We start from the raw sequence: 16,728 nt of genomic DNA on the forward strand, positions 1-16,728 counted from the left end.
GTAAAGAATTGTATTTAGAATTGGCAGAAATAAACACTTAAGAGAATGCTTTATCACAACACCTGGCACAGCGCGCTTCTAGAAATTAGAAATATAGAATATGTATGATAGAATAGTGCATTCACAACTGTATATTCCAAGAAATAAAGAAAAAGCTAAGAGTAAATAAGACTCTCAAAATGAGTGTTGTGTATTTTCCTTTCTCATTTGTATTATCTTTTAGTTGTTCCTTCAGTCACCAAGTTATTTGATAGTTTCAGAATAGTATTTACCCTTGGTGATATCTTCATCCCCCTCTGCTGTCCACCCTGACAAAACACAGCATTCTAGAAACAGCAAGGCATTCCCTTCCTCTGTTATTTGTAAGCTGACATGAGATAGACGAACACCTTCTGAAGTTTTATGCATACTGTGTTTCCTCTCCTTGCTGCAACAAGAAAAGCCCTTTCTTTTAACCTGGCTGCCTTTGAAGAACTGACTCATCTTCATGGCCTCTAAAGGTAAGAGTAAATATAGCCAACTAATAAATTTTTCCTTGTATTATGTCTTTGAAATTATATAGTCTTAGAGGTGTTTAGAATTTGTGAGAATGATTGACACTTTAAACACTGTCATTTATTGCTTTTGAATATTGAAATTTAAAAATTTTAACTCCAAGGAGCATGCTGCATCAAAAAAAAATTGTATCTGATAAAATGTAAAAGTTAAGATGTAAAAAATGCTTTAGCTATCCTGAATATAAACATAGTGATTAATAAGAAAAGCTACATAGCAATATTTAAAATGGGAATATTGAATGTTAAACACAAGGATGGGTTGATATTCCAGGTTTAAAGAAAATTGAAGAAAACTTTTCACTTCACCATAAGGTAGAAAGTGTTAGAGTCCAATAGCTTTTACTGTCCCACTTGTTGTTTAAAATATATGATGCAGCCATTTATTATAAAGAATTCAACAATTTATTGTTGCATCCCAATGAATTTGATAAACAAGTAAATATTTCAGAACTACAAAGCAAAAGTCTTTCAAAATTCCTTTGATAGTAAATTTAATGTCAAAATCAGGCAGAAATATCTGTTTTTAATCAAGCAGATTAATTGGGGTCTTTTGGGGGAACTAGCAAGTTTTGCCTCAAATGTCTAAAATGGTAGAAATATCATTAGTCATGTCTTACTTCAAAGAAGTTCTCAAAGGATAAAGGATATAGTTTTTTTTTTTTTAGATACAGTATTGCAATGTCACTAAAATAGTTCTTGAATTTGTATAAGAAAGAAATTATCTTTTTATTCCATTATCAGAACAAACCATTAAACACTAAGGTATGAAAAAAAAATTTAACATGAAGAATTGCTCCCAGTATTATTGGTGAAAACCTTTTAACCTAACCACAAAAAGGATAATAGAATCCACTAATTTATAATATACTAAATGAAATTTTTGATCCATTAAAATAAATATATGTTTACTTGATTCCTTTATCAAAATCCACTTTGAACAATTAATATGGAACAAACAAGGTAATCTTGACATTTTTCATCAACATTTAATGTAGACTGGTTCCTGAGTATCATTGGGAAAGCTCAAACAAATTATAAAATATAAACCTGAAACAGGAAAATCATGAATTTCAATACCTATGTGCTTCATTCTTTATGTTTGAAGACAGCCAAAAAAGATCTTGACAAGTCTTTTCTTTCATTGAAGACTGACAGTAGCATAGTCCAAAACACTTCATCACTTTATAAAATAAGAGTTACAGCAACAACTGCAGCCTGTGAGGTAAAGAGTTGCAGAGTACATAAAATATTTATAAGCTAGTTATACATTTTTAAAAGAGTATAAAGAAATTAAAAGCCAGGTAGAAATTCAAAGAATTTTTTCTTCGTTTGGTGGTCTGAGTCTTTGAAGAAACTGGTGACTAGAAAGCAATATTATGATCCAAATATGATTAATCTACCAAAAAAAAAAACAAACTAAACAATGATGTTCAGTAATGATAAGAACCTGGACTCAAGACTAAACTGAAAGACAAAACTGCAGGTGGAAACCTAACACTCGTTCTGTGACCTAGTCCAAATATTTAATACAGAAAGGTGATAAAATATCTATTAAAGACCCTTGCACTACTCAAAAGAATTGAAGTGAAACTCAAAGCTTCCTTCTGAATTAAAATTTCTTGCTTGAGAGGGCAAATTATTTTATCATCATTGTTTACCTACAGTTTTTTTTTGTGGACAGTTTTCTCAATAGCAGGAGTTAAATATAATCTAATATTCTTATATAGACTGAATGGATTGTAGACATTAATGCTGAAAAAAGTTGATGGATTCAATACCCATAAACTATTTACAATGAAATTTTAAATGTTTAGGCATTCTGGTGATTTTTTTGTGGAATGTATTTTTATTCCCTAAAAATGTATTTCAGCACATTATTTAAAACATCATGATGCTCCTTGGCCCATGAAACGGTTTTGGTAATCAGCATTTTCCAGGGAATACAGGCTGATTGGTACTTTACACACTTGGTAGGCACGTCAATAGCACTGCTAAACCAAAGGACAGTGTGAATGTTGGGTGTCACTGGAACTGAAGAAAGGTCTGTGTTGTCTGGATGCCCCTAGTTTAGTATAAAGGAACACAATTAAGAACAGGTTCAAGAAAAACAGGAGTTTCCTGGATGATCTCAACTGAACAGGATCTCCCCAAAAGCTGTTCTAAAGTGAACTAAAATCCCAGGAGAGGAAGCAAGTGATTTCAGACTGGTGAGCCCAACAGTCTCAGACTGAGATGAACCCGCACTACATCCTGAATAAAGGCTTTGGGGGCGGACTTCGTGGGGCCCCAAGTGCCTTAATGCCTCTGGACCTGCCGTGAGGTCTAAGGACCTAAAGACGTGGGCTAGGGATGTAAAGCCACTTGCCAGACACTCAATAACCTACTGCGTTTTGTTACAGCAAAGGTAGTTTACATGATAAAATTAGGGTCATTTCACAATTTTTTTAAACAATTACAACCGACAATGAGGGGGAAACGAATAACATTTTCCAAACTATTGTAAAAAATTGACCACTGTATATGTAATATTTTTAATTGAGGGAGAACATTTGTGTAGTAAAATGCATAAAGAGCAACAAATGTTAGCTCCCTGCTTTCAAAATAGTAGTGAAACCACCATCCATATCAATTTATAGAACGTTTTAGTGCCTCATATGTTCCTTTTGTGGTCAATAGCCATGTAAGGCCATCCCTTAGATAAGCCATTATTCTGAATTTCATCATCATGACCTAGTTTTGCCTGGAGCATGACTACGCCTTCGTGTTTCTCTGAAAGTCAATTAGTGCTTTTGGTGCTAATGCTGAAGAAAGGATGCTGCCTTTTAATATTTTCCAGTTAAATTTTTGCTAAACCAGTCATTAGCTCACTTCCCAAATCTGACATAGGGTTACATAGTTTTGTCTTGGTCTATGGCTTGGGGTCTGTGCCAGTTTGGATATATTATGTCCCCCAGAATGCCATCATCTTGGATGAAATCTTATGTGGGCAGATGTATTAGAGTTGATTAGATTTTAATTCTTTGAGTGTTTTCATGGAGATGTGACCCACCCAACTGTAGGTGATAACTCTGGTTAGATAATTTCCATGGAGGTGTGGCCCTGCTCATTCAGTGTGGGCCTTGATTAGTTTACTAGAGCACTATATAAGCTCAAACAGAAGGAGTGAGCTTGCTACAGCAAAGAGGGACACGATGAAGAATGCACAGGAGCTGAGAGAGGAGCTGCAGCTTACAGAGACATTTTGGAGATGGCCTTTGAAAGCAGACTTTTGCTCTGGAGAATCTAAGAGAGGAAAAATACTCCAAGAGCAACTAAGAGTGACATTTTTGAAGAGCTGCAGCCTAGGGAGGAACATCCTGGGAGAAAGCCAGTTTGAAACCAGAACTCTGGAGCAGATGCCAGCCACGTGCCTTCCCAGCTAACAGAGATCTTCTGGATGCCATTGGCCATCCTCCAGTGAAGGTACCCAATTGTTGATGCCTTAGTTTGGACACTTTATGGCCTTAAAACTGTAACTTTGTAACCAAATGAAACCCCTTTATAAAAGCCAATCCATTTCTGGTGTTCTGCAAAAAGGCAGCATTAACAAACCAGAACAGGGTCCATTCAGGCCCTCTTCCCAAGAGCTAGGGAAGTTCTAAAGTTCTATCTTTTGGGTCTACCACAGATCTGGGAGAAGATCAGGAAGGGGTCCTCATGGGAAGCAAATTGCATTATTAGTAGGGAGCTCTTTGGTACTGGGGTCAAACGACAAGTTTGTTTCCATTTGGTAGTAACTATAAGGCACGTCCAAATTCTGAGTGTCTCAGACCAACCAGTACAAACTTAGTGATCCATGCTGATCTATTTCTGGAACTGTAGGGTTAAATAAGTAAGTGAATCACCTGGTAATTATCCCTCACTACTGCTACAGGGACACACAATCTTAACAAGCCTGTCATTACTACAATCAGTTTATCTCCATGTCCAAAGGGTCATTTCCTTGATACCCATGTTCCTTCACCAGTTTTTCAGTTCCTTACCAGGGTATTAATCCAGGCTATGCTTCAATTTTCTTAATGACGGGGAACTTACTATCTCCAAAAGAAGCTCAATCCACTGTTTGGTTGTTTTCTAAAAAATTTATTTTTAGAGACTTATTTAATACAGAAAATACCCCCCAGATAACTTTCAATTCAACAATGAATTTAGGTGTCATTGAAAATAGGCTGTTTTATTCTATTATTAATGAAATAGATGTCATTCCAATTTTAGCATATATGCTATGAGAGTATGTATTCAAATCTTTGTGTAGCGTCATAGATTTTGTCCTTATATTAATCTAGGACCACTTTTCTTGTACAAGCATGCCTCATTTTATTGTGCTTCGATTGATTACGTTTCACAGATAATGAATTTTTTACAAATTGAAGCATTGAGCAAAGTCTGTCCTCACCATTTTTCTGATAGTATGTGTTCACTTTGTGTCTCTGTGTCACACTTTGGTAATTCTCACAATATTTCAAACTTTTTCCTTACTTTTGTATCAGTTGTGATATGTGCTCTGTGTTCTTTGATGTTACTATTGTGTTTTTTGGGGGGTGCCACGAACTGTGCCCATATAAGACAGCAAACCTGATAAGAGTTGTGTGTTCCGACTGCTCTGCCTACTGGTCATTCCCTTGACTCTCTCTCCTTGGGCCTTCCTATTCCTTGAGATGCAACAATATTGAAATTAGGCCAATTAATAACCCTACAATAGCCTCTAAGTATTCAAGTGAAAGGAAGAGTCCCACAACTCTCTCACTTTAAATCAAAAGCTAGAAATAATTAAGCTTAGTGAGGATGGCATGTCAAAAGCTGAGATAGGCTAAAAGCTGGGCCACTTGTGCAAAACAAGTAGAGGAGCTGCGAATGCAAAGGAAAAGTTCTTGAGGAAATTAAAAGTGCTACTCCAGTGAACACATAAATGATAAAAAGCAAAACATGCTTATTACTGATATGGAGCAAGTTCTAGTGGTCTGGATAGAAGCCCAAAGCAGCCACAATATTTCCTTAAGCCAAAGCCTAGTCCAGAACAAAGCCTTAACTCTCTTCAATTCTGTGAAGACTGAGGGAAGTGAGAAAGCTGCAGAAGAATAGTTAGAAGCTGGCAGAGGTTGGTTCATGAGGTTTAAGGAAAGCAGCTCTCTCCCTAACATAAAAGCACAAGGTGAAAAAGAAAGACTGATGTAGAAGCTGAAGCAAGTTATCCAGAAGATCTAGCAAAGGTAATTGATGAAGGTGGCTACATAAACAATAGATTTTCAATGTAGAAGAAATAACCTTCTATTGGAAGAAGATGCCATCTAGGATTTTCATAGCTAGAGAAGTCAGTGCTTGACTTCAAAGCTTCAAAGTACAGGCTGACTCTCTTGTTATGGGTTACTGCAGCTGGTGACTTTAATTTGAAGCCAAAGTTCACTTATCATTCTGAAAAACCTAGAGCCCTTAAGAATTATGCTAAATCTACTTTACCTATGCTTTATAAATGAACAACAAAGCATGGATGTCAGTACGTCTGTTTATAACAGGGCTTAATGAATATTTTAATACTTTATGGCTCAGAAAAAAGATTCCTTTCAAAATATTACCGCTCATTGACCATTCACCTGGTCACCCAAGAGCTCTGATGGACATGTACAATAAGATCAATGTTGTTTTTATGCCTGCTAATGCAACATCAATTCTGCAGCCCATGGTTCCAGGGGTTATTTTGTCTTTCAAGTCTTATTTTCTTTAGAAATACATTTCATAAGGGCTATAGCCTCCATAAATAGTGATTCCTCTGATGAATCTGGGCAAAGTCCATTTTAAACCTTCTGGAAAAGATTCACCATTCTAGATGTCATTAAGCACATTCATGATTCATGGGAGGAGATCAAAATATCAACATTAACAGGAGTTTGGAAGAAGTTGTTTCCAACCCCTATGGATGATACTGAGGGGTTCAAGATTTTAGTGGTGGAAGTAATTGCAGATATGGTGGAAATAGCAAGAGAGCTATAATTAGAAATGGAGCCAGAGGACATGACTGAATTGCTGCAATCTCATGATAAAACTTGAAAAGATGAAGAGTAACTTCTTATGGATGAGAAAAGAAAGTGGTTTCTTGAAATAGAATCTACTCCTAGTGAAGATGCTGTGAACGTTGTTGAAATAACAATGAAGGATTCAGAATACTGCATGAACTTAATTGGCAAAGCAGCAGCAGGGTTTCAGAAGATTGACTCCAATTTTGAAAGAAGTTCTATTATGGGTAAATGCTACCAAATAGCGCTGTATGCTACAGAGAAATCTTTTGTGAAAGGAAGAGTCAATCTACATGGCAAACTTCATTGTCTTATCTTAAGAAGTCGCCACAGCCACCCACCTTCAGCAACCACTGCACCAATCAGTCAGTAGCTGTCAACATCAAGGCAAGACCCTCCATCAGCAAAAAGATTATGTCTTTTTTTAGGCTTAGGTGATGGTTAGCAGTTTTTAGCAATAAAGTATTTTTTGATTAAGGTATGAAATTGTTTTTAGACATAATGCTATTGCACACTTAATAGACTGTAGTTTAGTATAAACATAACTTTTATGTGTACTGGAAAATCAAATTTCATGTGACTCACTTTTTTGCAATATTTGCTTTATTTGCAGTGTTCTGGAATCGAACACATGTCTTATGTCTTAGTTCTGCCCTTTAGAGCAGTCTAAATTACTGAGAGTTGATTGAATAGCAAAATTTTTATAATGTTATAGAAAACTGGTGATTTCTCCAAAAATCAAAGTCAAACATTAAAGAACTCTATTTTATCTTTTGTAATATTGGGTGAATTACAAAGGAATTCATATTGCCAAAACATTATTGAACATTTTTATACAAAACACCAGCTAACATCAATTTGACATCAGAGCTAAACTAGATATTATACAGCCTTTAAGAAACTTACAACTTCTTAAGTTAAGAATATTTTTGTAGTATATGGAATTAACCCATTGGTTCTCAGAGTGTGTCCTCAGATCAACAGTATCAGCTTCACCTGGGAACTTGTTAGACATGAAAATTCTAAACACCTCCACAATCCAATTACAGGAATCAGAAACTCTAGAGCAGGATCCGGCAGTCTATGTTTTCACAAGCCCTCCAGGTGATTCTGATGCAAGCTAAAGAATGAGAATCATTGAATTAAACCTAACCGTAACAGTGTGATGGATGAGATAAGACAAAATATCTTTGCTATTGTGGGGCACTCACAAAATATTTGCAGAAGGGAGAACATTCCTTGGATGAAAGTCATAATTTAGATTAGACCCTGGAATCCAAGATTATTCCCTTATGGGCAAGACTATCTAGTTCCTTTACCATTTATTTTCACTTTGTGGTTTATAATTCATTTTTTTGAACAGATGTTTTACATACTTGAAAAACACAAGCTTTCTAATCTCATTTATGTTGGGCAAATTATTCACAGACTTCCACATTCTTCTTCCTCTGCCTTGGAAGTCAAAGGGTGATGGCAGTGAGTTGTGTAAACAAAGGAAAGGCCAATAAAATGAGAGGCAGCAGCAGATCATCTATCCTCTGAATCAAGAAGTAACAAATATTAGACAAAAGACTAAATCAAATGACCTCAAGGGAAATAAAACTTGAAATTGCCATTCTCTTGCAGATGCACAGAATCAGAGAGGTAGAAGTCTGCCTGGCTTTCTTCCCGGTGCTCTAGAACCAGATCAAAGCCTTCATACGTCAACTTCCAATCCAGGGAACCAAGTATGGCAGCCAGGTCTCTCTCCACCAGGCACTTTCGTGCCAACAGTGAGTCTCCCTCCTGGTCTGGAGTATTTAAGCCAGGTATTTTTATCTTTCTACTTCTACAAATATGCTCCCCTTAAAATGAATACAAACTTTGTTTTCTTGTTTTTCAAGGTAGATCTCAAAGAACTTCAACCAATAACGTACTGAAATAAGAAAATTATCATAAATCAAGAAATTATAAAATATTAATTTTATTTCTATTATTTGGGAAGAAATTCATGTTTCTTTTTATGCTATAACTCTTTTCCTTATTTATTTGATATAGTGACAAGACTAAATACTTTTCATTGAGCTGTTTAGCACATTTGTCCTCCTTCTGCTCATTGCTCAAAGTGTCAGCAAATTTATCCTCAAGGAATTGTTTAATATGTCTAGTCACCAACAACTATTTAATTTAAGAATATTTATTGAGGACATATTCAAGGTATATGAGAAGTATAAAACCTAGCCCCTCTTACCCTGAATAGTCTACAACTTAATTCGCAGGACAAAAATATGTTGATGCACTTTTCAAGGCTATATATTAATGTCAGATAAATCCACAATTGTAATGTGTGCAGGTGTTCAGAGGACAAAAAGATCAAGGTACACAGCAGAAATTTCCACGAGAAGCTAGTAGTTCAGTCTTCAACTAAATCTCTAAATTTTATGTTGAGTTTCAAGTTAACATTACTGTCTTCTGATACTGCTGCATTTCCAGGCCAATTTACTTGGAAGCTCTTATTCTTATTAGGTACTCTAGTCATTGGAGGGAAAGCAGTGATTTGAGCCTTATATTAAATCAATCAACAAATATCATCATCTGAATTATACGGCACATATATTATTGTTGCTTTTGTATTTTATCCAATAAAAGATTAGAAATACATTTACACTAATATTGAGATGTCAGCACATCTGCTGCAATTTTCAGCTTGTTTGGCATTCTTTCAAACTATAAAGTCTATCTCCTTTATCAAAATCAAATCTCTGTGTTAATTCCCTTAAGGTACAAGAGATTTCTGTTATGCCTGATAGGGTTTAAGCTGCATGCAGCATATGTTCCTGGGAAAATGTTTATAATTGCAGCTGCCTTATCCAGAAACCCACTGGCAGACAAATGTACTTTAGAGACTGGAGAGCACAGGGAGATATGTAAAAGAGCTGGAAAAGCTAACCTACCATCTTCCATCTGCAGAAAGGATCAGCTGTAATAGCTGACTAGAGTTGATTAACTGCTGCAAGCTGTTTGGGAATGTTGTCAGACAAGGTTTTGCCAAGTATAAAAGTGATATACCAGTGCCAGAGGGCTAGGGTTTGATGATCACATATGGTCATCACATATTCTTCTTCCATCCATGAATGATGACACACACGGAGCCAGATGCTTGACATGAATACATTTTTTTTTCACATTCAATGAATAGAGATATGAGCCCATTGGCTTCTGTTTTAAAATGGAATGAATTTTCCAAAAATATACATTTGGAAATCTTTTTTCAGAAATCAGACGTATGTCACAAATTGGTGAATATTTTACTTCTAGAGGAAAACTAATTTATTCACTCCATTTTAAAAGAACACATTGCATTTGCTTTCAAGCAGTGTGCATATATTAGAATAAATGAACATTTTTTAAAGTTTTATTCCATTATTTTCTAAGAAACACAAAACAAAATGAATTTTCATATGTTAACTTTCATCTAAAAGCCACAGAATTAAATTATGAACACTTGGAAAAATCACATTTTCAACAAATGATCAGGAAAAGATGTAAAAAATCTTCTAAATAAAAAATGTGAAATTGTATATTTGCTTTAATCAATTCTATCCAATGATTATTGAACATCTTTTTTTCCATAAATAATGTGAAGCAATTCCCAAAACTATTACAGAAATTTTTAACACAATAAAAATTCATAGGACTATAGGAATACAATTTCTTAGTTATGTATTTTGAAACCATATGGCATGATGTGTGAAGAGACTATATGTGGTGATATTATTATGCATTAACCAGTAAGTTTAGTGCAATTAACCATATTTTCTTTTTTCTTATGTAAGTTAAATCTAAGCATAAAATTAAGTTTCTCTGTTCAGATTGGGTTAACATGTTCATAATAGTCAACATAAACATTTTACCCCATAGTGTCAAAAAATAATTATTATAAATTCTACCCCCATCTATAGGTAAGAGCAGCACAAGTTAAATTCTATAGTATTTCCCTTTAAATGTAATATATCCAATTTATTTTGAAATATATATTAAATGGAATTACTGGTACCTGTAAATCTGATAAGATATACACAAAAATTAATTCTTAGACTATATATCCAAGGTTGTGATTATAGTTTTACATCTATAGCTTTCAGACTCAAGGAGCACTTTACTTGCCCTAACACCTGAACATAGGATTCAATCTGTTTTAAGTTTCCAACAGTTTCTAATCCATCAACCAATAGCGAACCATTGGAAAGGGCTCATTTGAACCACAGTTAGGGAGTAGACCAGGGCTACTTAAAGGAAACTATAAAAACGACAAACCAAGGTCCTCAAATCCAAGAGGTACACCCACAGACAGAGATAAGTACAAATGTTATTACAGAAGATGGGGTGAGATAAGAGTAGAGGATATCAGGAGGAAAGGCACTCAAGTTCCCTAGTGTCCTTTACAAATTGTTTACCCAAATACCTAAAATGAGTAATGCAGACAGAGTAACAGAGTAGAAAGTTCATCAGCAGCATTAGTGGCAACATATCTGGGTTCAAATCCTAGCCCAACCATTTATAAACTCTGCGATCTTGGGCAAATCACTTACTCTCTCTGGCAATGTTTCTCATATATAAAATGAGCACACATATAAAATGAGCATAATGATATCTATCTTTGAGAGTTATTGTGAGGACTAAATTAGATACTATGTCAAAAGACCTAGAACAGTGTTTACCACAAGGTAGTCAATTCAGTGAGCTACTGTTATTGGCTATCAGACAGTTACAGCTTCCCTTCTCATTGTGGAGTGGATCTAAATTTATGGTTCCTAAATTTCAAGGCCCAAACTTGATCAATGACATTATATTCAAAGTTCCTAAACTCAAACCTTCTCCATGCCTAAATGACCCCTACATAGATCCACTGCTACACAAGCATGTATATACTTTTTGAGAATTACCCATTCTCCTCTCACAATCCCCCATTTCCCTCGAAAAAGGAGAGATCTATTTTCAGTACACTACAAAAAACGAATTCTAACTGAAAGAAAAAAAAAGCTTTTTTCATAATTGTTAAATGGGTTTTAGAATAATTTCAAATCATAAATTATTTTTTGAAAACTATTTTTTTGCTAATCTTAAAAAAGAGGCCACATGCACTCTTTCACCAAAAATGAGATTTAAGTCAAAGAAATGTATTGGTTACCACTGCCTCAAAAGGACAACAGGGAGAATGAAGGAAAAATTTTCGGGTTTGTAGTGCCTAATCTAGACCAAATATTGGTAATAAATTCTTCAGTTTACCAGTTACCAGTGAGCTTACTAATATGACGGGAAAAAGAGTGAATGCAAGAAAATTTTATGGCAAAGTAGAAAAATGGTGTGTTAGAAAATATAATGTCAGCACTGTATGCAGTATTCACAATCTTGCCTTATGGTTCTTCAAGTACTGAATATCAAATTTAAAATATATGCAAATAAAGTACATTCTAAGTACACATTTTTTATATTTCCTTTGAACACGTATTTGTCGTAAATTCTTTTTAATATCATTTCTCAACTACTGATGGGTACTTTATCTCTGTAACTTCATTTCTAATTATATACAGCAAAATTTATTATGTTGTATATTTAGTAGCATAATTTATTCTGCTTAAATTGGTACTTCATTGGCACAAGCAGGATTTCTGAGGTTTTTAGCTCAAAGGAAGGTGTGAATGAGAAATATTATAGAATAACCTAGTTAAGCTTTACCAAAGACATCGCATGTGAGGAATATGTTGTAGCATGACCAAGAGTAAAGTAGAGTCAGGCAGGGGTTGAGAGGAGAGACCAGGCAGTCAGATCATCAGTACCTTAAAAAAATAATAATTGAGAGTTTTAAAACCTCTTAAGCATTAGTATGCAGAGCTTGTTTAAAACTCTCAAAGTAGTATTTCCAAGAGCTACTCTTACTTCCCATTAGCACAGACACTCAAGAGTTAACCATAGTTCCTATTCATATTTTTAGCAATTCTGCCTTAGAATTTTCAATATTCGTGTGTATTTTTGCTTGAATAAAAAACATTTTACTACCCTTTGCATTCTATTTCACCCTTCTCCATAATAGAGAACAAGAAAATCACTTACTATAATGTAGTCTAGAAAATAGGTTAGTAGGAGAATCTCCTAAATTTTCAAAATGTTTGATATAATAATATTTATTCACTTTATGTCATCCTTTAACAGTTAGACCTGATAATTATACACCAGCAGGTGGAACTTCTTGGAAGTAAGTACTATTTTGCACTTATTAAAACTGTTGAAAATAATATCTTAGTTTTCAGAAGTGTTTTTACATCTAAATATTTTATAAAGAATAAAGTTAAATATGTATACAGAGTTAAATCAAAAGAGTACTAGGTATATTTTTTTGAAATAAAAGTTGAAAATAAAATTTTTAGTCTACATTAGAGAAACCTAAAAGCATAAAACTCTCTAAGTCTTTGGTGATATTGCCATTAAAATTATAACAATATAAGTAATCTTAAAAGGATTTAAGGTATTTTATCAGTCCCATGAATGCTAATAATTTATATTTTCTTAACCTCAGAAATGGAAATCAAAGTTGAAGTTAGGCAGTGAATCCATCAAAACAGAATTCCACTGTTTTTTTTTTGTTTAATCAGTGATTCACCAAACAGGCAAACTAACAATAAACAAATTTACAAAAGGATTACTAACAATTGCAAGTTACTTGAGTACTTCTTGTCCTTAATATTCTATATTATTCCTAATATATGTCAAAATTGAAATAAATAGATGGCAAATCACCATGCAGCTATAGTTATTATAGGTTTTTAGACAACATCATTGCTGTAACTGTAAGTTGTCCCATTAAGTTCCATGATAGAATTATTACTTGGCCTAATAGATTCTTTACAATTTTGCTTTTTTAATAGAAAAGTCTCTGAGTCCATCATATATATGGAATCAAAATTAATTAATTAATTGCATAGATTTGGTCTCAGCATTTACCTGATTTCACTGGCTAAGTCCCCAAAGTTTAGAGCACACAAGTAAATTTGTGTGAAGAAGATACCATATACTTAATAATTAATCAGTCACTTATTTCTTTTGATAACACAACCTTTAGTTATTAAAAGATGTTAATACTCTGCAACAGCAATATTTTGATGAAATTGTTTTGCTCCATTAGTGATACTTGGCACTGAGACCTCCAACAAATACGAGATTAAAAACAGCTTGGGACAAAGAATTTACTTTGCAGTGGAGGAAAGCATCTGCTTCAATCGTACTTTCTGTTCCACACTGCGATCTTGCACCCTGAGGATCGCGGATAACTCAGGTCGAGAGGTGATGACAGTAAACAGGCCCTTGAGGTGTAACACATGCTGGTGCCCTTGCTACCTACAAGAGGTTAGTCATTGACTCCAGGATGTCTCCCCCTCCACACACACACATTTGACAATATTAGGAGTTATTTCTGTAAATGGCATTCATTTGGAGCCAAGTCTCAGTTAACCTTTCAGTAGTTTTGAACTAGTGTGATACTCCTTAAAGATCTGAGCAGCTTGAGGATTTGGTGATTCACTGAGATGTTTTCCTTTCCAACATAATAAAGAAAAACAATCACAGTAGCTTCCATGATGTTAATCGGTGAAGACAGCTCTTAGGAGCAGAAATACTCAGAAGAGTATGAACTTAGTAAGAAGAAAAGACAAAATGAGATCAGGTGGCGGCAGCTGGTTTGCTTTGAAAATGTTTTCATCATTTGCATCTATGCCCAACTTATCTTACAATGGATTTTATTTGGTTTACATGCATATGTTGAAATACAATATGATGGAAAATAAATTAGACAAATGATGATCAAATACTAAAAAAAAAAAAACAAAAAAAAACACACACAAAAAACAAAACAAAACAAAAAAAAACCTGAAAAAGCAACTGTTAGTTTTTAACTCTTGGGAAGAAGACAAACAGCCATTGGAATGGTGTTTAGTAATTATAATTCTGCAAGAAGCATTTGTTTTTTTATTAAAGGCAGAGAAACTGGAATTTGACAATATGAAGGAAAAAGAATTCATGAACATTTAGCAATTAGTAGATAAGGCTTTAAATAGATGTGTGTGAGGTTAGACATGAAGTACGACAACTGAGGCTGCTTCGGTGATTAACCTACTGTTACACTTGGAGCAAAAACGCAAAGAAGCCAGAGTCCCCGGCACAGGAGACTGTTAAGGTGCATGTACTCTTGGGGGACATAAGATAAAAGACGTTCACTTGGCATAGCGCCAAACATATATCTGTACAGTGAATTCCTTTGGTTCTACAAATTATGAAAAAAAAAATGTTTCATTTTCTTAGAAGGGGATATTTAGAATGACTTACAGACTTACAGAACACAAAAATGATTTTGTTATAGCATACTATTTAGAGGCAAATTAACATTATAGTAAAATTAAAATATTGTAAGTTTAGAAAATCTTATTATTATCTCCTCTTACAGTTAGAAATCCAAGCCCCTCCTGGCACTATAGTTGGTTATGTTGCACAGAAGTGGGATCCATTCCTGCCTAAATTTGCAATCCAAAATGCAAACAAAGAAGATATTTTGAAAATTGTTGGTCCTTGTGCAACATGTGGCTGTTTTGGTGATGTGGACTTTGAGGTAGGACTGATAAAATGAAGGAAGTTGTTACTTGAGTTCTGATATTTTGCAACATAATGTTATTGTAAAATATTCAAATCATGAAATGTCTCTGAAATAAATTTTAAAATAACATATTTTTGAAATAATGTAATAGACCCATAATGTACATGCCAATAATAAGAACTTATAATTGCAGACATACCAATTCAAAGAATTAAAAGAAATCATGCTACAAAAATTTACTTCCTTGTTAGAGATGTCTTGCATGGACCATATTGATGGTTATAAAATATTTTCCTAAAAACATGTTTGGCTAAATACAGTTTTGTGTGTTTTATGAACCAAGCTACAATTTGTTCCCACATAAGGTAGTAAATGTCTCCTTATTTTAAATGTGGCCAAGTCTTTAAATACCAAGTTGTATAGGTGCATATAGTTTTGTCTTTTTAAGATGAGCATCATTTTCTAGATTTTGAAAAATTGCAGAGCATCCAGTTTTTGGTGCTTTATATTTATGTGGACTTACAGCACACAAATATATGCATATATAGTTTAGAAGCTCCTAACTTTCATCTTTCTTTCTCTAGTGGTAGCATATCCCAGTTCAGCTCTCATTTCAGAAGCACCCTACCTTAAAATGGCACTGATTTAAAAGCCATATTCATGAACCTTGCTAAATTAGCTTTGTAAAATTGTTTCTTCTCATATAAACATATTTGTAATTTGAATGTTAAAAATTGATAGGCATTTGCAAATACAATCTGTTGCAGTAGGGACTATTTTAACAGCTTCTCTTAAAATATCTCTTAGGCAGAGGAAATAGTCTATTTTACTTTTAAAGTGTATATTGATTTTTTATTCATTCAGTAATACATATCCCACCTAGGACATTCAGTTTGTGGGACTTCAGGGTACACTATTCACATAGAATACAATGCATATTTTGAACAGTGAGCTGTCCTAACTCCACCCCATTACAAAAGGATTTGACGTTGTATTCTTAAGAGTAAATTATAAAAATGTGCTCTATGATTGAGGAGAACTTAAACTTCAGAATTTTGGTATTCATGGTATAAAAATGCCCCAAATAGCTTTCTCTATTCCCTACCACCATATAGAAAGTGAAGGTTTATTTTGAATCACCTTCAGCATCAGAATGGGAAAGAGAGCAAGCAAGTAAATGGTTGATAAAGTTGAATTTTAGACTCCAGGCTGAGAAGGACTGATTGAAGTTCTGTGCAGTACAGTGGTCCCATAGAGGTTGTTGTGTTTTGTTTTTTTTTAACCATAAAATTAGTATTCAGGGTTAGTTAGAAAGGAATGTCCTAGTAAATATTTGAGAATTTTTTGAAAATGCAATGGCTGATACTATTTAATTATCAGTGATTATAAAATCTTAGAAATAAAAAGTTTACAAATTGTACCTAGAAATTAATTTAGTTGCTATTAAAATCTTTCTCAAATATATCTTCTTTCTTATTCTTTTATTTATTTTTTTAAT

The 16,728-nt window shown here is 34.1% G+C and overlaps 1 protein-coding gene across 4 annotated transcripts in view; it reads left to right on the forward strand.

The window, feature by feature from the left end:
* Positions 1 to 316: 316 nt before the first annotated feature.
* The window catches only part of PLSCR5 (phospholipid scramblase family member 5), a 33,809-nt gene continuing 17,397 nt past the window's right edge, over positions 317 to 16,728 (forward strand). For all 4 annotated transcript variants that reach the window (XR_005217887.1, XR_005217886.1, XM_037843086.1 and 1 more), the window contains exons 1-5: positions 317 to 500; positions 8,234 to 8,415; positions 12,800 to 12,842; positions 13,770 to 13,990; positions 15,084 to 15,245. Coding sequence is in view for 2 of the 4 variants with exons in the window: in XM_037843086.1 (XP_037699014.1) it covers positions 488 to 500; positions 8,234 to 8,415; positions 12,800 to 12,842; positions 13,770 to 13,990; positions 15,084 to 15,245 (621 nt within the window). In the remaining 2 variants the exon portion in view is untranslated. The remainder of the gene's footprint in view (positions 501 to 8,233; positions 8,416 to 12,799; positions 12,843 to 13,769; positions 13,991 to 15,083; positions 15,246 to 16,728) is intronic.

Source organism: Choloepus didactylus, chromosome 1, assembly GCF_015220235.1.
Source record: "Choloepus didactylus isolate mChoDid1 chromosome 1, mChoDid1.pri, whole genome shotgun sequence".
In the NCBI taxonomy this organism is placed as follows: domain Eukaryota; kingdom Metazoa; phylum Chordata; class Mammalia; order Pilosa; family Megalonychidae; genus Choloepus; species Choloepus didactylus.